The sequence below is a fragment of the Schistocerca gregaria genome, chromosome 2, assembly GCF_023897955.1.
Source record: "Schistocerca gregaria isolate iqSchGreg1 chromosome 2, iqSchGreg1.2, whole genome shotgun sequence".
Lineage (NCBI taxonomy): Eukaryota > Metazoa > Arthropoda > Insecta > Orthoptera > Acrididae > Schistocerca > Schistocerca gregaria.
In genome coordinates, this window is record NC_064921.1 from 228,812,444 (window position 1) to 228,835,099 (window position 22,656).

Consider the following 22,656-nt stretch of genomic DNA (forward strand, 5'->3'; position numbering starts at 1 on the left):
CTACCACATCCGTTGCCAATGTGGGAAAATGTATGTAGGCCAGACTATACGGACAGTAGAGGGGAGACACGCTGAGCATAAATGCCACACAGACAATGTTCAACTGATGAAGTCCGCTTTAGCAGAGCGTTGCATCTCCTGTGGACATACCATGAATTATGATGACACCAAACTGTTGCAACAATCCAGTACCATCCGGGACTGTATTTTCAAAGAAGTTGTAGAGATTAGACTGCATGATGATCCAATAATGACAACAGTTTTTGATTAAGAAAGCTATGGGATGTAGCCCTGGGTGTCATGAGAACGTAACAGCAGTCTGTGTGGAGGTGTGCTTCTGTCCCGACAGCTGAAGAAGACGAAGAAGCATCGTCTCTAAGCCAGCAGAGATCTGTGCCCAACTCTGGCCCTGGTGCTACTTAAGACCCTGGATCAATGTCTGATGCCGCACTTCCCGCCACCACCGCATCGGGTCCATGCCCGGAGGCACTGGCTGGAGGTGGAGGGAGGGTAATTAAAGGCGGCACCCAGCAGATATCACCCAGTAATCAGGAACATCTGTAGACATCAAGGAGTTGGCTTATCGAAATATCATAACCTTTAAACAATGCCACATGGCAGGATACTCAAGAACTATTCTAGGAAATTCTTCGTGTACATTTATAAATGAATCTGGATAGACTGTAGCTCTGGTGGTTAATCACCCTGTTGATAATTATTAATTTACTGCCGTATTTGTTTTGGCTTCCTCTTTAGTGATAGATAAGTACATTTCATGTTCTACATGAAATGGAACACTGCACATGAATCCAGGGAGTTAAACAACAATTGAATCCAGGGAGTTAACCAACAACTATGTATGAACCAAATCAGATGTTGCTTCATGTGAACTATTGTAATGTCTGAATTTGAGGTTCTGGAAAGCTCTGTTGTAGTTAGAAATGTTGGAGGCTATGGGAGTTCTGTATTATAAATTTGTGTGTGTAATGCTTCCCCAGAAAGATGTATAGCCTCACAGATGAAATTCTTTCGTTAGGGATACACCACGTCAATTTTATGATTCAATTAGATTCAATTTTCACATTAGCTCAAGGACACCCATGTTCACACAAATCAGAAAACATTTTTAACCACACTTGCCTGAAGCCTCCTCTGTGGGTAGAAGTAAACATTTGTTATTTCTACAACACGATTTGTTTTTGTGAGTCAGTCAAATTTAAAGGTTTATACTGCTGTATATACAGGGTGTTTCAAAAATGACCGGTATATTTGAAACGGCAATACAAACTAAACGGGTAGCGATAGAAATACACCGTTTGTTGCAATATGCTTGGGACAACAGTACATTTTCAGGCAGACAAACTTTCGAAATTACAGTAGTTATAATTGTCAACAACAGATGGCGCTGCGGTCTGGGAAACTCCATAGTACGATATTTTCCACATATCCACCATGCGTAGCAATAATATGGCGTAGTCTCTGAATGAAATTACCCGAAACCTTTGACAACGTGTCTGGCGGAATGGCTTCACATGCAGATGAGATGTACTGCTTCAGCTGTTAAATTGTTTCTGGATTCTGGCAGTACACCTGGTCTTTCAAGTGTCCCCACGGAAAGAAGTCACAGGGGTTCATGTCTGGCGAATAGGGAGGCCAATCCACGCCGCCTCCTGTATGTTTCGGATAGCCCAAAGCAGTCACACGATCATCGAAATATTCATTCAGGAAATTAAAGACGTCGGTCGTGCGATGTGGCCGGGCACCATCTTGCATAAACCACGAGGTGTTTGCAGTGTCATCTAAGGCAGTTTGTACCGCCACAAATTCACGAAGAATGTCCAGATAGCGTGATGCAGTAATCGTTTCGGATCTGAAAAATGGGCCAATGATTCCTTTGGAAGAAATGGCAGCCCAGACCAGTACTTTTTGAGGATGCAGGGACAATGGGACTGCAACATGGTGCTTTTCGGTTCCCCATATGCGCCAGTTCTGTTTATTGACGAAGCTGTCCAGGTAAAAAGTCAGCTTTGTCAGTAAACCAAATGCTGCCCACATGCATATCGCTGTCATCAATCCTGTGCACTATATCTTTAGCGAATGTCTCTCGTGCAGCAATGGTAGCGGCGCTAAGGGATTGCCGCGTTTGAATTTTGTATGGATAGAGGTCTAAACTATGGCGCATGAGACGATACGTGGACGTTGGCGTCATTTGGACCGCAGCTGCAACACGGCGAACGGAAATCCGAGGCCGCTGTTGGATCACCTGCTGCACTAGCTGCGTGTTGCCCTCTGTGGTTGCCGTACGCGGTTGCCCTACCTTTCCAGCACGTTCATCCGTCACGTTCCCAGTCCGTTGAAATTTTTCAAACAGATCCTTTATTGTATCGCTTTTCGGTCCTTTGGTTACATTAAACCTCCGTTGAAAACTTCGTCTTGTTGCAACAACACTGTGTTCTAGGCGGTGGAATTCCAACACCAGAAAAATCCTCTGTTCTAAGGAATAAACCATGTTGTCCACAGCACACTCGCACGTTGTGAACAGCACACGCTTACAGCAGAAAGACGACGTACAGAATGCCGCACCCACAGACTGCGTTGTCTTCTATATCTTTAACATCACTTGCAGCGCCATCTGTTGTTGAAAATTGTAACTACTGTATTTTCGAAAGTTTGTCCGCCTGAAAATGTACTGTTGTCCCAAGCATATTGCAACAAACGGTGTATTTCTATCGCTGCTCATTTAGTTTTTATTGCCGTTTCAAATATACCGGTCATTTTTGAAACACCCTGTATCTGTAATTGAAAAACTACAAATTAAAATTACAAGGGGTCTGTGAAAAAAACAGTGTGTACTATTTTAAAATAAGGAAAAAGAAAGAATGAAGTACCTTTGTTCGCCTTCAAACTGCTCTGCATTGGTTATGATTTAGTTCTGTCACTGTACAGGGCAATTATAATTAAAGTTTAAGCTTCAAAATGCTGTAGAAAAATAACCACTGTTCAGAATGACGTCAAATTTGAACGGAATATTATCAAAGCAGTAGCAAACATTAAGGAAACAAAAATTTACCACTAGATTCTTCTGTAACTGGCAGAATACGCTAAATAAAAAATGCAGAGTATGTGGTTGTTCATCAGTTTGCATCTGAGACACACTTCATGACTTTCTGAATGCAGGATCATGTGTAGCTGCTGAAGCTCTTTTACAAGAACTATGACTCTGTGCCAACAACTCTGCAGAAATTCCGGACATTTAAGCATATGAAAAAAGGTGTTGGTCCAATGTTTGCCAAGGATCTGGAGGAAAACGTTAACAAAATTTCAAAATACAGGTCATTTGAAGTGCATTGTGGCACAGGTAGGAAAACACTTGATCTGGCATCAATAGATGACGTGGCCACAGCATTGCTGGAGGGGTCGAACAGTGGGTTGCAAACATGCAGTGCCCGGGGAATTACCCCAGTTTTGGACATGGGTGCATAAAACTCAACAAAAACATCCTGTATTGCTATCCATACAGAATTACCCCATTTCATGCTTACCTGCCAGTAAGACAAATGTTTGTGACATTGGATGGGCTTACCTAACTAGCAGTGCCACAATTTTTGAATGTCCAATTCGTGCATTTCACACTGTAGCCACCACATTGTGATTCATCTGCATTTGTACCTATTTATGTTATGACACTTACAGTGCCACCTAGTGGAAAAAAATCATTGTCAATTCCCCCCTCCCAATAAAATTCCCCCCTTTCTTAATAATATCCCATTCAAATTTCACATCATTCTGATTAGTGCTTCTTTCTTTTACAGTGTTTCAGCTGGAATGTTAGTTATAACCCACAGCCTATAAAGCTGTTGGAATGTGTTTTTTAAATCAGTTAAAACATTTTAGTCATGTGTAGACGTCTATCAAAATATGATGCTGGTAGTTTTGCACCATGCCTGTGGTGGTGGTGGTGGTGATGTGCTGAAAGAAATGTATTCTGACCACACATATCAATGAAATTTCAGTGTCCAGCCACTAACTTTGTGCTGTCACCTGTCACTTATTGGTAGTGGACCTGAATGAGATGTACCAAAAGTGTTTGAATAAGTAGTAAAAACATTTTTCCTCACACTGTTTTGTACATTCCTCTGATGTCACGTGCATCTCTATTACAATTTCTTTCACAATTTGTTGAAAAAATTTGGTGTTAACAAATTGCTCCATGGCTCTGTGACTAGACTTTATTTGACTGGTTGCAGCAAAACAGTCTTCTTCAATTTAATCTATTTATTGCTATTTCACACATCTTTATATATAAAGATTCCAAGACTTACCAAGTGGGAAAGTGCCGGTAGATAGGCACAATAAATAAAACACACACACAGAATTTCTAGCTTTCGCAACCGACGGTTGCTTCTTCAGGAAAGAGGGAAGGAGAGGGAAAGACGAAAGGATGTGGGTTTTAAGGGAGAGGGTAAGGAGTCATTCCAATCCCGGGAGCAGAAAGACTTCCCTTAGGGGGAAGAAAGGACAGGTGTACACTCGTGCGCACACACACACACACACACACACACACACACACACACACACACACACACACACACACACACACACACACACACATATCCATCCGCACATATGTGTGTGTGTGTGTGTGTGTGTGTGTGTGTGTGTGTGTGTGAGTGCGTGTGTGAGTGCGCGAGTGTACACCTGTCCTCCATCCATCCATCCATCCATCCATCCGCACATATGTGTGTGTGTGTGTGTGTGTGTGTGTGTGTGTGTGTGCGCGCGCGAGTGTACACCTGTCCTTTTTTCCCCTAAGGGAAGTCTTTCTGCTCCCGGGATTGGAATGACTCCTTACCCTCTCCCTTAAAACCCACATCCTTTCGTCTTTCCCTCTCCTTCCCTCTTTCCTGAAGAAGCAACCGTCGGTTGCAAAAGTTAGAAATTCCGTGTGTGTGTTTGTGTGTTTTATTTATTGTGCATATCTACCGGCGCTTTCCCGCTTGGTAAGTCTTGTAATCTTTGTTTTTAATATATTTTTCACATGTGGAAGTTTCTTTCTATTTTATATATATATCTGCATACACAAACATTAATTTTTAGCAGAAATTGCCATTTACACTTCAGTCCATGCAGTAATTGCACTTGATGTACTTAGTACATTGTATGATGGCACTGTTTAAAAGATGCAGTACTGATTTACTTGGAAATTAATTATTTTAAGTGGCAAAACTCAATAAAATAATAGGAAAGAGAACATAACACATATTTCAAATTACACTGACCTGATCGTCTGAATTAAATTGTTAACAATCAATCAGACCATTATACATGAAACTTTTAAGAGAAGTAATAATGAATATTTTGAGTTAAATAACATTAGAAGATCACCAAAAGTGAACTAAAACTTATTATGTTGTCGTATATATGTGAGAAGTGAATGAATGATCTGGGGGCCATATTTGCTGCAGAGTAGCATTGTTGTTACACAGTGGCTGCAAAGTATATTTTTCACCTTTGTAGATACAAGAATATCTGCTGCATTTGATGTGGCTAGTTTGCTTGTTTGTCTCACTTCATATTCAAAACATTTCAGTGGTAATAAATGAGCTGAACATTTTTTACATATGTAAAAAGTAAGTCAGAAATATTTATGCACCAAAATAATAATTTTCTTGAAACCATGGAAACATATGAACTAAATACTTTGTCAAATTAAAATTGAATTGCAGGAGTAAAAAAAAATATATATAAATAAATAAAAAAAAATAAAAAAAATTTCTCTCTAAAGGAGAACTGAGATCGGCTAGAACATAAGATCATGATACATAAGTTATTCTGGGACACCTACGAAAGTGGAAAAGGGTCAAATGTCAGGATAGTTAGTAATATGGCAGGTGTCTGCTCTCAAAGTAGTAGTTAAAATCAAATAGAGATTAAAGTAACACAGTAATAAGTAGTAATTAATTCTCCACATAAAATAATAAATTAAGACACAATTTCAATACACATTTGATTCCTATAGTCAACAGATGTTTGTGTTATTGTTGCCTTAGTGTGGATCAATTATTCAGGACTTCCATTGAACTGAATGACTGATTACACACAATCAGCCAGACAGAAGAAAGTTTATGACTTTTCCAAATTGTCAGTTGTTAGTTCAGTAAATTAAGTCCATACCTATTTTCCTCTGTGTCCATTGGCTTTTGATCTTGCATAGTAACATATCTTTTTCCTAAATCTTCTCCCATTTCTACATTAGTTCTTTGAAAACTATAAACTTTTAGTTTTGGCTGTTTTGTTTAGTGTTTTGTGATTGAATTTTATTATGTATTTCCATCTTTTGTGTCAAGAAGTTAGTGGTGAGAAGCTTGTGGGAGTCACCTTTGATTGCAATTGAAAAGCTTATTTCCTTATGTTCAGCCTCTACAACCCTTTATTTCAGAACTTAATCCTTTGCCTACTTCATAATATAGACGTTCATACTAAATATTGTTTTGATCTGTGGCACAGTTCATATTATATGTACCAGTAACCGATGTAGTCTGTGGCTCCAAAAGTGTGTAATACTGCAATTTACATTTTGTGTTATTTCAAACAAATTTCTCAACTAAATTGCAACTTTAAGAGCAACATAATCTTCCTTATTAGTGTAGTAAAATGTTTTGTGTGTGTATATATATGTGTGTCTATTTGTGTGAACATTTAGTAAACTAAAAGTCCTTATTGGCTTAACAAACAAGTATTGAGTTGTGAGAATGCAAGGAATGTGTGGATGGACTTGGGGCTAACGTCCATGTGTGTTGTGTGGCGTGCGCAGGAGAAGCTGGGTCGGACCTGGTCCTCCCGTACCAGAAGCTGCCCTACGCCTGTCTCCTGCCACGCGCCCAGGTCCTTGCGACTTGGGCCAAAGCTCGCACACTTGAACAACTTGCCTGCGACCTTATGAAGATTCTTTTTACGACTGAGGAACGTATCCTGTGCAATGTCAATGGAAAGATGGGCAAGAGACAATTTAACATTCACAAAATCCAGCTCATCCGAGAAGTTCTTCATTTTTTCAGTAGTTTGCCAGCAGCCGAATTTGAAGAGCAGTGGAAAAGTTGTGTTACAAAAATCGACACAGCTAACAGGGGCTTGAAAAGAAACCTTGTGTTACGTGGGAGAAAGGCTACTTGCTTCTTGTAACAAGTCTTGATTATAGATGTTGTGGTATAGGCACAGAAAAATAGAAAAGTATAAATATTTGTTTCTCCTGTTGGTTAACCAAGCTGTGCAGACACTTTGATTAAAAAAATGACGTAAACTGCCTTCACGGTTTTTAAATTTTTACAGAAAATGAAACCTCCAGATATGAAAGGGAGAAGACAATCTACCTCTAAATACAATATTTGTATATAGAATTTTAATACCACAAAATTAATTTCTATGGCTGCAGTTATGATTTTCATGACGTACAATTAGACGCAGATAAATATATTACCTGTTAAATTATTTTATTAAAGCCCATGTTGAAAGGTGGTTTGTTATATATTTCTTATAACAATATTTTGTGAGCTTGCCTATTGAAGCCATTGTTTTAAATACTCTGGGTTGTTTGTGTAAATTTACACAAACTGCATGTATGTATTTGTACATATGCATATTGTAATTTTATAGTGAATGTTTATATAATGTTTAGATGATAGCACTTAAGAATGTGCAGATCCTAAGTGATTTTTATTGCATCTTATGTTATGAGCAATCTCAGTCCATGCGTGAAAGATGTACATATTTTATGTGATGTCCAACGTGTTTTAAATAAGAGCAGATGTTCTATGATTTGCCAGTTAATGTTTCAGAGCTTTATACAATGTGCTTGTGTTTCAATGAATAGGGCTTTATTCTGTTGTAAAATGTATTTATCTAACAGTCAGACAAAATTGCCATCAGATTACCTAGTAAGTGAGATTCAGCTAGCTACGCAGATTCACAGGTATGCCAGTGTTTCCCTGTGAAAACAAAAATTACTTCTTTCTCTTCAAATACCCATAGCATACCATTTTGTACCACATTTAAAATTGTTTGGACAGGGATAAAGCCAAAACAATTGAGTTGAATGTTGGGGTAAAATGGAAACCAGGAATAGATTATATTTTATATAGCAGGAATGATTTACTAAATTGTGTCATTATCACTTAAATGCATTTTTTGCAATAATGAACAATTTTCTTAAATTGTTAATGTGAAAGGGAGACATAAGAGAACTTCTGAGAGGAGTACATAGTTTATAGATTACTAAAATTAAGTACAGCATTTTACTGTGTCAGATTAGTAATAATGGGTTTCTTTGTATAACATATTCATGATATTGATTTGTCTGCACCTAACACATTTAAGAGAAAGAATACTGAGAAAGAATAAGAATACTGAGCATCACAATTTACCACTCCCGCGAAACTCGCATTATTTGTTTACTACCTCCGTCTTCCCTGCCACCATTCTCCTTTTATTCTTCACTATGAAAATAAATGTGGCTGAGAAATGACTGAGTAATTGCTAGTAATGGATCGTTAATTTTCACTGTGGTTCCAAAGATACGACGAGAATAAAAGTAACTTAACAGCAGTGAAACTGAATTTCATCTACTTAAAAGGGGAATATCTATATATTCCATGAGTGAATAGAAACACCCCCCCCCCCCTCTCTCTCTTTCTCTCTCTCTCTCTCTCTCTCTCTCTCTCTCTCTCTCCCCCCCCCCTCCCATCCCTGTTTCCCCTCTCTCATCTTGCACTAATTAATTCATCAAACTCACTAATTAATTCATCAAAATAATTGAGCAGTTTATAATAGGTTTTGGAGAATCATATTTTGTGGAGGCTGGCAAGTCAAAATTGTATCTCGTCATGCAACAGTTTCGCTATTGCTGGAAAATCCTCTTTTCCTTGGAGTAAGGCTTAGTACAAAGTCACTGTGCTAGGGTCTGTTGTATAAGGCAGTGTTTTTCCAGTGCCTGGTGTGCTTCGCACCCATATAAAGCCCAACTCTCTTGTACATTAAACACCTATGTCATGACCTTTCTAACATGAAAATGACAATGGTGTAATACTACTTACTATTCCAGAGGTATAAAAAAATCTCATTTCAAAAGATAAAATTTTTTGAAAAGTCCTAGTAACTGTGTCAGATAAATAAAGGTGGGTTAGATCTTGTAACCATTGTCAGTATTGACATGTCTGTTTCTGAATATGTGTAAAAGAAATAAAAATACTGGATTTTAACCACACATCATAATTTACTACTTCTCTAACCCATTCTGTTAGTGAAAAACACTGGAAGTAGATAACATTATACAAATATAGGATCCGTTTATAAACAATGAGTTATAATGCACATTAAATCATGTCCTTATTTCATAAATACTCACTATTAAGGATTTGGTTCAGTTTAGCTTCCTTTCCCTCTCCTTTGTCACATTTGAAACTATAAACTACATGATTTTATGGAATACCCTGATTTAGATCGGTTCATTGCTGTACAACACAGACACTCACTTCCAAATTCACAGACGTATATATTTTTAGTGTTCTGGTAATTATCCAGTTTTGCACTGCCTCACATTGCTTCACCCTTGAGAACTCATGATTTTTTTTCATTGCCTTCTTTTGTACTTGTAGCAAGTAATTTATTCAGTGCAACATATTTTTCAATATACTTATTGACAACATAGCTATAAATGCACTCTGTAAGACCATTTGCTCAATTCACAAAAGATTTCAGTAAACTTTCTGTAATTTCAGAGTTTCCTTAAATGAAATTGTATAGTATAATAACAAAAAAGCTGCCTCATTCTGTTATTTATTCTGGAACTTGCATGCTCAGAACTTACATGTTTAACATTGAAATTTCATTTTACTCTCAAAATAAATATTTAACATATTCAAAACTATATTATTTGCTTTTATTGCTTAATTAAGTTGGTATAAAGAACTCTAGGTATTTCCGTCCATTTGCAAGTAAGTTTAAAAAAAACTGTACATATTTTGCCTTTGTTTTATTTTAATGTTGCAATCCTTAGCCACAAAAGTAACTTCCTAACTTTGAAATGTGATGACAAAAGCCCTATTCATTGAGAAACTTGGCAGTTGATTGTGCAATAGATTGATTTTAAATTATTTTTATAAGCGCTTTTTGTGTGCTAGATTTAATGTGTGCAAGGCCTAGGCTTTTGGGGTAACTTAGTATATAAGAATCATTTCACAGAGGTGCCCTGTGTATAAAGGCATTTTAAGATGAGGGTATTATAAAATGCTTCATTTGCATTAATGTGATTGAAAGATAGAAATCAGATTTATGTGACACGGCTTGCTTGCAGATTAGATTTTAGAGTAAAATGTGTGATACATGTGTGTATACTAGGCTGTTAGTTGTTATGTTAATGAACAACTTATAAGTTGAAGTTAGTGAAATTAGTGGAGTTCCTGAGTATGCTGTTATTTAATATGTCATGGAAAACATGAGTATGTTATGTAAGTATATGGATGTGTGATTATATGCTCATTAGAGAGAAGAAAGAAAATGGTGCTTTTCATGTTAATATTTAGTTAACTGCTGTCAAGGTTAATTGGCAGCAACCTTTTGATTTAAAAACAAAAAAGTAGAATAGAAGTTGTTGTAAAATTGAAACAGGGAGGACACATTAATTTGTTTGTTGCAAGAAGTGTTGTTTACCGAACATCATAATGCTAGACTTCTGTTAACTTTTATTCAGTAAGTTGTCATTTGGTATATAATATTTATTACATGTGAAACAAGAAGTTTTATATGTGCTGAAACACCATACTCTTGTGTCTTGAGACGAATTAAATTTCACTGAAGGTGTATGTCCAAAGTAAATGAAAAATTAGGACAAAGAATATGTTTTATAATAGAATTTCTTGGTCCTAAGCAGCTTGTCTGCAGAAAAAGACTGAAAAGAATACATATTACAAATATACTTTGCATACATTTCCAATTTATTTGACATATTTGTTTATAGAATTTGTGCACTATCACTTAGTCTGTCCACAAGTGTAAGAAAGAAACACTAAGGGAATTTAAGTTTCTATCTTTTTATTAATAATTAATTGATTTGAAGTGTGCTGTTCCTCCTTGAAATATTTGTTAACTCAAATGCCTAAACATCTTCAGTGGAAATGTCGATATAGAAGTGTTCCTATTATTATGTATTTTGTTATTACTACTTGTATGTCTTCTCTAACTGTTGTTTTCCAGTTGAAAATTTTTCTTTTAATATTAACTATTTAGTTGATAATCTTGAATTTCTAATATTGGTTGGTTGACTTATGAGAAATCTATGAAAAATTCTATGGCTGTTGCATTTAAAAAAGATGTTTTGTGATAAATTATACAAGAAATCATATGGCCAAAATTAAACGGTAAATAATGTATTATGTCACAGAGATAGAAATGGCAACACTTTTTGTATTGATCTCAAGAGCTTCACCAAAATGAAGTGTTGTGTCACACAGGAAATTACATGTTTCAACTGGAGCTTTGAGGCAGCAGCACCATACCTGAAGAATTGTAAGTGTGATAGTTGGAATGTCCAACATTCTTAAATGAAGATTCTAAGTGTTCCTGCTTGCCTTAATTTGAAATTTACACACGTTTTTTTCTCTCTTTTTTCCTGCATTACAGTTGCCACTTGTGATTTTGTAGAAAGTAGAGTTTAGTTATTGAGATTTACATAAAGTTGTTTGTGATACTTCATATTATTGCACTGTTACTGTTATGTATTCACTTATCTACCTTTAATGATGTTCACTCTTGTTGCAAGGTTGCATTCCATTTCTGCATAGCTATAATTCTGACCAAGTGGGGTGGCTCAGTGTTTAGCACTCTGGACTCATATTGGGGAGGACGTCGGTTCAAACACAGGTCCGGGCATCCAGATTCAGGGTTTTAGCGATTTGCCAAAATTGCGTGAGGTAAATGCCAAGATGATTCCTTTGAAAGAGCATGGCCGATTCCCTTCCCCATCCTTCTCTAATCCGAACTTGTACCTCATGACCTTGATGTCAACGGGACCTTAAACACTAATCTCCTCCTCCTCCTCCTCCTCCTCCTCCTCCTGAACTATCATGCTGCATTCAAAGTATGTTACAATTATGAAGTTATTTTGTTCCCATTCACGGCATAATGAGATGTGGATAAAACCATGTGAAATTGAGATCTATTGTTTTGTACAAACCCAGTAGCCTGTATATGAAAGACACCATCAGTTTGTCCTTAAAAAAAGTGAGACATAGTTATCTAAATGAGTAGTATACTTTTTAACTTTATAATATCATAACATACAGTTCACAATTTATTTTCCAATTAAGCAAGATGTAAATTATTTGCACCACAGGGACAGTTCTGTTTGATTTTTACTCCTTGTTGTTGCCATGACAGGTCAGATATTGCAAGGTCAGTGAAACTATATGAGAGGAAAAATGTTTCCTAGTTCCAGAGACAAGTTGTCCAATAATTATGTGTAAATCAGCTCTACAATGGAACAAAGAGATGCATTCCTTTATGTATTCTATTTAAGGAGCAAGAAATGATTAAATCTCCCACCCTTGAGCAACAGTTAAACTAATTAGTTTAGTTGCCATTTTTGTTCAGAATACACATTTTTATTTCTCAGTAATAACAATGCACAGATTTGCTGTGCATCTTATAAATTTCTGACACTCATATTTTCTACAGTACAAATATATTTTGTGAACAAAGTAAAAGTATCACTTTGCATAAATTTAGATTTTCAGCTTACAAATCACTCTGAAACTGGAAAATCTGCTACAGGCATGGTACAACTAAAATAATTTATCTGAAAAAAGGTCTAATAATTTATCTGAAGAAAGGTCTTGTGTTGTGATTACCAGCCAGCCACTTTTGAGAATGAAAAGTAAAGCTAATAAGATATCTAAAGTATGTAAAATTTCATCCGAATGGCAGGTTGGAGATAATTTACTGTCTGCCATTCAGAGACTCTAAGGAAAGTGTAGTGTGTATCTAAAAAGGCTGTAAGCGAAAACTTATTGTGAGGAAAGTAATAGGTAACTCGATAGAAGATCTTGCTTACAATAATGAGCAATCTTGACACACTGGAATAAGTCATAATCTTCATTTAGTAAGGCAGTGGATCATGGGTCTTCTAATAGCCCATTCATCTAGGTCTCTAGTACTGAGCTGTTACAGAAGTATTATATACCACTGTGTTCTTGAATATCATTATATAGTCATGGAAATGTTTCCAGCACTTTTACAAACATACTTCATTTATTTATTTGGAACAGATGAACAAGAAATACTGCAATAATAGCCACTGACCCTCAAAAAATTTCCTGAGTTTTTGTTTCCTGTTAATAATTTGTTTCATCCATCTATTTATCTACTTTTCTGCACACCCGCAAGTATTTAATTATACAGCTCCCCCACTCCACCCTAAAGAAATACTCTTGTTGTAGTTTGCTTTGTATCTGTTCCTTTTACCTCTACATTAGATACAGAGGGAAAGCTACGTTTGTTTGTGCTGTCTTTGCTTATTTTGACATGTTCTTTGTTTAAAAAAATGTATTCCCATTTGTACACTGTCAAATTTTATGCATTATTCCTTCCAATTTCACTTTGGGAATTCGTTGCACGCCTGTTGGTGTATTTCCTTTTGTATTTCCTCTACGTTTAAGCTGAACACTCCTGAATATGATCGTAATGATTAAGGTGACACAGTCATGAAGACAGTGGTCTCACATTTGTGAGGCACTGGGTTTAAATTCCCATTTATCTATCCATATTTAGGCTTTTTCATTTTTCCCAAAATCACTTTAAGTGAAAGTGGAATTAAAGAGATGATTTCTTTCCCCCTTCTTGTCCAGTTGACCTTACCCACTGTCTCTAATAACCCCATCATCAATGAGATGTTAAGTCATAATTTTCATTTATTAATGTGATTATTACGCAGTCCTTTTGTTATATTTAAATTAAAATAATTTTGTGAGTGACATTTCAGTGAATTGAGTGGTAGGAGGCAAGTTGCCAGCCGGTCATAGTTGCTTCTCAAGTGCCGTATTCTTCTACTCATTCTCACTTGCCACTGCAGCCTCTCAGTCGTATAGTTATTTTATTCTAGCCTTTAAACATAAGTATATTGTGTAATTAGTACTGCTTGTCTTGTCTTAAATATAAACCCCTCTCCCTTCTTCTTCTCTTTTGTTTCTTTTGTTCATACCTCTGAGTGTTATTTTCATCTTTTTCCCCAATTGTTTCTTGCAGTTAATCTAAATTTTTTTTTCAGATTCCCCATTATTTAAATTTTTTGATTTCTGTCTTTATTTCCTATGTTTATTTTATTGCCAACTATTAATCTTCCATTGTCACCCTCACTATTTTCCCAACTTACGGTGTACCATCTCAGTGTACAGAAAAGTTATAAGCACATTTTTCCAACCTTATAGTAACCCCTGTGGTGAAAAATTTTGAGCTTATAACAAGAATTTTTTTGCTTTCCAATACCTTTTCCATTTTCAATACGCTTTACCCATGATATTTCTACAAAAGTGTGTGCGTTTGTGTTTCTTTTATCCCAGTACTGCTTTTGAATAAAATTGTAGGATTAATCTATAAGATTTTATTGATCTATTAGCTTCAGTTTAGCTCATTTTTAATTGTGAAATGTAAACATTTATGTCCGGAATTGTCACAATTTATAAAAATACTCCGGGCTGTTATGCCTTGGTCGAAGGGATTTCACCATGGCATAATAGCCCAGAATATTTTATTGATTGTGTCATTTTCAATTACCTGTGTTTATTGTAACTTGAAACTTCCATCTATCATCACTCTGTTTGTGCTGAGATGTAAAAACCCACTGTGGATAAGGTGTGAGCTGCTTGTAAGTGGCCTGAGACACCTACTTTTTGCGCTTTTTTCTACAGAAATTTTTGTTGTTCTACTGTCAGGCATCAGTATTTCTTTATCTCCTTGATGACACAGGAATTTAGTTACTTTTGTATGTAGTATTATTTGTGTCACTAAAATTATACAAATGTTTAGATGTCCAGGAAATTCACACTCTGATCTGCAATTTTCTGTACTACATCATAATTTACTTTTTCTTGTTATGAAACCTGTAAATTTTTTCAGTTACCTCCAGCAGCTAGCTTTCAAAATCCAAAAGTATGATTCCAGCAACTCATAATAGTGATTTTGCAAGAGTTTCATGAGATCAAATTATATATGTTGGTTGTGTTATACAAGAAGTAAAACCAGAAATGAACTGCAAATAATAGGAACATGAAACTACAATTTCCCACGCCCAAATCACTTTTGAGAAATAAACCATGAATCAATTGTACTGATGTGATATGATCTGAACTGTGGTTGCTTGTGAACATAGAGCAAAGTAGGTGGAGAAAATGTGTATTACCACTTAAAATTGCAAGCATTGACATTCTATTTGAGTTAATTTCTGCTTAATATTTTGGCACATACGATAACTGTCTGACTGAGCAGATGTACATTGTCATAGAACGTTAATGCTTTAAAAACCTCTCAAGTTCTCTGTCTGCATTTGATAATAGGGTGTCCATGTCATTCCATCCCCATCTTCAGTTTCTATCTATGTGAAATATAATAAATATAATCACATAATTTATGCAACATTTCATGGAGGTTGCTGTCTCAATTTCTAAGTATGACAGTTTTTAGAATTTCCACAGTATTTCAAGGGGAATATGGTTGAGATGATCACAACAGAGTTCTTCACTAATCAATGTATGCTTTCTCCAACCTTAGAACAAACCAATTAGCAGGGGACCTACTGGAAATGTAGACTCCCGAGCATGGTGGTACATTGTATTTTTTCCATTAACAAAACACACCAGAGGTGAATGAAGTATTAAATGAGAGAAAAAGCCATTGGACTATCTGGAAATCAAACTCCAGACATTTCAATTTATAGTCCGACACTTAACCCACCTAATACCAAAGCCTCCACAAGAGAGAATGTCTTTTCCGAAACAGAACAGGCATCCTGTGAACTAGCGTGTTTAGAAATTTGAAATGCTTTTATAGCAAAAATATGAATGTTAGATCAGTTTCCATAGGGTAAAGTTAAAAGTGGCTTTCGTGATAGTTTCACTGATGGTGTCTTAAACCTACAGGTGATACAAACATTAGGTAGAATTAACTTCTTCAGTAATGGAAGCTAATGATAACATTATAGCTGATTTGTAAGAACTTTCAACATTTTTGTGATCCACATCCACCATTAGTTGTAAGCAATTTAACCAACCATATAAAATTTCAAAATTTTGTACAGTTGTCCCAATCAGCTATCATGTTCTCAACCTCTGTTGTAATAGAAGTTTTTTTTAAACAATGTATTGTTTGTTTATCATGGTTGGCAGTACTTTCAAACAAGCTTCATAAGTAGTTATAAACTATAAAAACAGAGGGTTATTATTAGTGGCACAGTGCATTTGTTTTAAAACATTTCTCTCCACTGCAAACAACTAAAATCTGCTGTCTTGAAGATTTTCTGCAGTCTGAAGACATGTTTAAAAACACTGGTGGTTTCATTACACTTACTTCACATATCTGTACAAAAATGTTTGTAACACAAATGAGATTTGTTAGTTTATTTTTTGTGCATTGTAATAGACAAAAGTGTAATAAGAAAGAGTTAGTGGATTAAATGTGCATACAGATTGTGGAAAATTTTCACTTTGGTGGAACTTGGCCACCTGCCATACCTCTGACAGATTTATCTGACATGGAAGTCGTGTTATTAAGCTAGAAATTATTTTTGTAAAGTCTGTCAGAGAAGACAAGGAATACATTTTTCCAAAACTGTTGTTTCTGCTGAAAAACTCCAGTACTTTTTTTCTACTTTGGTTTCATTATGCAGCTTACGTGTACTAAAAGTTGTGGAAAATTTCATTTCTGTATACATAAGACAAGAGTAATTTGTATAGAAACATTCTGCTGAGCTGCACAGCCATAGAAATACTATTTAGCACAGATAATGAAGTTAATAGTTGCTGTATGTAAGATGCACAGCATACAGTGTGTACACTCTTGCGCCAAAACACAAATTCATTATTTCTCTTCTGGTTTGGGCTGCTTTGTACTTCACTAATTAGAAACTTAAGCTCCATGTGACAACTGCCATCCGGGTATGTGAGGAATATGTGCCAATGAAAAGTTTTAAAAAAATATGCTGTATTTATTTTTTGACAGTTTGATAGAATATACAGTAATATGATCAGAAATGGAAGAAGGCTACACTGAACATATTTCAGTATGGCATTGATACAAGTAATATAGCTGCAAATTGCCCATTAAAATTGTGCATTATAATACACCATGCATGATGTAAGTAGCAGCAGTCCATGTTAATAGAGTGAACTAAATGTATTATATGTATATTTATACTATATGTTTAGAGAATATATTTATAGAAGAAAATCAGTATTCATTTACATGTTAATCAGTATAGAAATTGTGATATGTATTGCATCTAGAATGGATATGTTAGCCATGGACTAGTTAATTTCTGAAAGCAAAAATGACCTATTGCATAAATTTAGCAGCATCACAAGCATTTGGGATTGTCAGCAGTGTTTCATTATTGAGTAATGCTTTGTGTCTTAAAAGACTAAGACTGTTGTACCTACAGATACATCCTTTAGACTGTACAAGAAAAATGTTATTGGACATCAACTTTTTCGTTTTTTCCGTTTGTTGAGTGACTACATATGTAGGGAACACAATTAATAACTACGAGTCATCAGTCACTAAAGGACCTGAAAGATGTCACAAAGTGTATGTAATTCTGACATTTTTTTAGCATGTGTAACATTTTGGTTTCTACAGAACAGTTATATATTTTATTTTTCATGCAGCTTTTAAATATTATTAATTAATTCCTTTCATTTTCTTTTTGTGCCTAGTTGATTTCATGAGGTTGAGTTGATGCTATGCTGTGTAAGAAATGTTATTTATAAAGTGTAGATGTGGTATTCCTTCCCAACTCCACCCGTTTTAGGAGGGGTTTTTTAAAGCATTGTACAGTTTCCTAAATGTATGAAAGCTAACCTAATAAGAGTATGGGGAACAAAATGGTTAATTTTACTTAAGTTGTGACAATGACATCAGTTAAAAGGGAAACTATGTTATGTTTAAGAAAATCTAGAATTGTGGCTGAGAAGAAAAGCAGATTTGATTCCATAGGGAAACAGTTGTACCCAGCAGCTGTATTCACCTCAAGTAGTAAAGGATACTGCAATCAGTTGCAGTGGTTCCAGAATGAGATTCTCACTCTGCAGCAGAGTGTGTGCTGAAATGAAACTTACTGGCATATTAAAACTGTGTGCTGGACCGAGACTAAAACTCGAGACCTTTGCCTTTCTTGGCAAGTGCTCTACCGTCTGAGCTACCTTGCCCGCAAAAGGCAAAGGTCTCGAGTTCTAGTCTCGGTCCAGCACACAGTTTTAATATTCCAGGAAGTTTCATATCAGCGCACACTCCGCTGCAGAGTGAAAATCTCATTCTGGAAACATCCCTGAGGCTGTGGCTGAGTCATGTCTCCGCAATATCCTTTCTTTCAGGAGTGCTAATTCTGCAGGTTCGCCGGAGAGCTTCTGTAAAGCTTGGAAGGTAGGAGATGAGGTAGTGGCAGAAGTAAAGATGTGAGGACGGGGCGTAAGTCATGCTTGAGTAGCTCAGACGGTAGAGCACTTGCCCGTGAAAGGCAAAGGTCCCAAGTTCGAGTCTCGGTCTGGTACACAGCTTTAATCTGCCAGGAAGTTTCAGTTGCAATGGTGTTTATTGTGTGTTTAGTTTTGGTCACTGTGCGGTAATTGTAAGTTCAAACATTAAAAACACTTCCACGTGCACATAGTTCCAGCTGGCCTTTTCATATCAAGAGGTCAAACTCTATCTGTTGTGACATGAATAGTCCAGCTAAGAATATGTGCATATAAAAGTGTTTTAACTTTCATTTCCTGCTCTGATGCTGGCAACACAGTGACCAAAATCTACGTATGCAATAAACTTAATTGCAACTGATTTCTGTACCCTTTACTATTTGTAAAAAAGAAAATAGTGTTAAACATTAGAGTGTAAAATTGAAACATAGTTTCTTTAAAAAATGCAAGTGAAATTTCAATTTGTTAAAGGAGTGTATAAAAATGGAATGTTACCAGGGATGGAGCCAGGGGAATGCCTTTGACCCAGTTCAAAATTGAATATGAATAAAATTGTGGCATGCTCCACAAATGATGTATGTTATCATTTACTTGTATTCTTCAAGTAACGCTGGGCTTTGCCTACAGATTCTTGACATCCCTTCACGTCCCACTGATATATTGGGTCAGTGTCTATATGAAAAAGAAACTTCCACATCTTTGATAAATGATAAAATGTAATTTGATTTCCAGTTCCATTATTCTTTCTCTTTGCCACAAGTAAGGCAGCATTTTTAGTTCCAAGTATTTCTGTTATGATGCGTTTGAAACACCCCCCTCTGTCTGTCTCAATGCTGTGCCATAACTGAGAAGCTTTCTGGAATAACTGTAAAATTATTTCACAGGGTAAAAGCTGAACACATACAGCTATTGAAAGTAATGGCAGTGTTCATTTATATCAATTTAAGTAGTTTCTGGATAGAATAAATAATAAAAACATTAATTTTACTAGAAGGTACATAGAAACTGATTCATTGACTTCCAGCGAGAAGCTTAGTAAAGGGTACAAAATGAGTAAATAAAAAACAGCAAGGGTGATTTATATTTGTAATCTTATCAGATATTGTGTAAGGGAAATGCTGTAATTAATCCAGTCATTAGCAGTTGGAAATAATGAAATCTAGTAACGGAGGGAAAAAAATTGTTTTTTACTGTATAAACTTCAGGGGTATATCTGGGGTCCATATGATTAGGCTTAGCAGTCACTGCATCATCCTCCTTGTAAGGCAGTATCGTGAAGGCACCTGCGGAATACACTTCTCTCACAGCCATTAATATTGGCTTTTCAAACTGAAACCCCTGCTTCCTGCAAAATATTTCATTATTTGTCCTCAAAAATGTGAAGCGGACCTCTTTGATTTCCTCAGCCATCATTAGGTCTGTGAGAAAATAATTTGAACATAATATATATAACCCTTTTCCTTAACTGCATATTATAGTAGAAGTTTTAAAGACCTTAAGGTGCACAATTTCTTTTCATTTGCAAGGATTGCTCAGTCATTTCTCATCTGGGATTAAATTTATTTTCTTGTCATATCATTTGGCTCTTTTATAACTGCCTGTTCTTTGTTGTGGTGTGGTTTCAGAATATTTGTTTTAAGAAATTCACCCTTTTTAATGATAAAGGGAAAGGAATGTAACAAAAATACTGTTACCATAATAATCATCTGTTATTAGATCCACACACACCTTTTTCAGCATTCTGCCTACTGGTAGTTCTATGTAGCTCATAAGGTGAAAGAGCTTTTGACAACTATACAATAACAACAGTGTACAAAAATATACAAAAATGAGTACTGCAGTTCACTGTGGGATGAAAGAAATTATATCAAACAAACAATGTCATTCTTTTGATCTGATATTCTGTCGTGAGTTTTGTGTTCACATTCATCATCGTCATCATCACTGTTATTATTTTATTAACATCCTCCATTGCTTACAGTAAAACTAGATTTGTTTGTTTTCTTAATTACTACCTTTGTTGTAGATACACAAACAATATTTTAAATATTGTGTAATGTCTCGAAAAATGGTTACTGGCATAAAATTACTACAGAGTTTGTTTTGCAATTGGTGACTGAAATTGGAAATTCTATTGAATTACATAATTTATAGAAGTCTTTTGAAAAGAGCTGTTCCAATTCATTTTTGCTTGTTGGCCAGTTTACGCCCTTCATTATTACACTTTTAATAGTCTGTTTCTCTGCCTGTCCAAGTTACTGCATTCCAGTAACATGTGCTCTAGAGTTTCCTACAGTGTATGGACATATGGCGTAGTTGGTTATGCTGAGTTGATGGTTGTAAGCCTTCAGTTTTCCATCTCCCATTAATATTGGTGTGAAATTAAGGGATATTGGCAATCTGATCACCAGTCTACTGCACTGTTGGAAAATATTCTTTTATAACAATTTCTTTTGTAATCTTTGTCCCCCTTTCTCTTATTTTTTCAGAACCGCTTTTTGTGAGATTTATTTCACAAAGATATTGGCATGCTTCATAAAACTAATTTCCTCATGTGATCTGGATACCCTGTTTGCCAGCTTGTCCACAAGTTCATTTTCATATACGCGTATGTGAACTTTATCTGAGCAAAAGTGTATAACCCAATTCTTTTTTGCAACATTCTCATCTGATTTCTTGTTATCACTATTAGGCTTTTGTGATGGTTTGGATTCCGCAAAGAATGTAATGTTGCTTTACTGTCAGCATTTATCACTGCAATTCTTTGTAAAATGTCTAATGTGTTTATGGCTTTTTAAGAGCCTTTAAAAAGTCAAAGCACTGAAAGTGTGAGCATTCATTTTCCAGTTTATATTTCATCAGAAATGTTTTTTTTCTTCATTAATTTTTGCATTTGTAACCTGTGCTTTGTTGTACTGCTGGAATCTGGTCCTGTGAAAGAAAAATACCAATGAATTTCTGATTCAATTATGAAGCACATTTTTGTTGTCACTGGTATCCCATTGCTTTGTGATTCACTGCAGAAACCATGTTTGCTTTGGGTCGTTTCCCTTTGTTATTGTTGTTGTTTGTTTATTTTTATTGTTGCTGTTTATCTGTTGTCTAGTAACTGCTTGAATTATGCTTGCTTCCATGTGCAAGCCACATTTTACATCACGTCATGTTGTTATCACAAAATGACATGCTTGCTGAAGATGGCATTAGTCTTCTAATAATTGTCATTCATTCTGAGTTACACAGACATGATGAGAAGGGCAGAACTAAAGACTTGTATTTGATTTGTTACTACTGTATCATAACTTTAATCTTTCTGCTGTTTTTCAAATGGTAATTATATTAAAAAGTGTAAAAACTAGATGGTATAAGTTATTTCTTGAAATTATTTTACTTTGAGAAAGAACACTATTATTATTAAGGTGCTTCAGAGGTGTAATTAAAATAACTTTTACACAGTAGTGTAGTATAAGTATGTATCTAATTTTGTTCGCTTGGTAGATCCAGTGCATTGTGTTTAATGGAAACAATATTTTGATGATATTTCCTGCTGGTCTCTTTGTGGCACCCAAATGACTGAGACACTCTTTTATAATGCGTTTTTTCTCCCCTCATATACCATGGGCAGATTTGTGATCTTCTGTGTGAGTCCCTCTTCTCCAACAGTCATTCAACTGTCTTTGATTCTGCATTTGCTCATGCACTTCAATTCCCTCCTTGTTTGTGTATGATCTATGAGTTTTTGATAACCCTTGTCAATTTAAATAAATAGTAGTAGTAATTATGATCTATATCCTCAACCAGACTCATTCATATAAGACATAACAGAGAAGAAAGCAATTTAAAAAACCTGGAACCCGAGCAGTAGTCTCCAGGTAAACTGACCAGAACACCAGCAAGATGGCAGTGAATCTCTCACTGCTTCTATATTTTT

General features: G+C 35.7%; 1 protein-coding gene across 3 annotated transcripts in view; it reads left to right on the top strand.

The window, feature by feature from the left end:
- The window catches only part of LOC126336747 (protein bric-a-brac 1-like), a 174,579-nt gene that overhangs the window by 91,194 nt on the left and 60,729 nt on the right, over positions 1 to 22,656 (top strand). Inside the window, exon 5 of one of the 3 annotated variants that reach the window (XM_050000748.1) lies at positions 6,815 to 12,130. The exons of the other annotated variants lie outside the window; for them this stretch is intronic. Coding sequence (XP_049856705.1) covers positions 6,815 to 7,182 — 368 coding nt within the window. The 3' untranslated portion in view covers positions 7,183 to 12,130. Of the gene's footprint in view, positions 1 to 6,814; positions 12,131 to 22,656 lie in introns of those variants that run through there. 3 annotated transcript variants of the gene reach the window in all.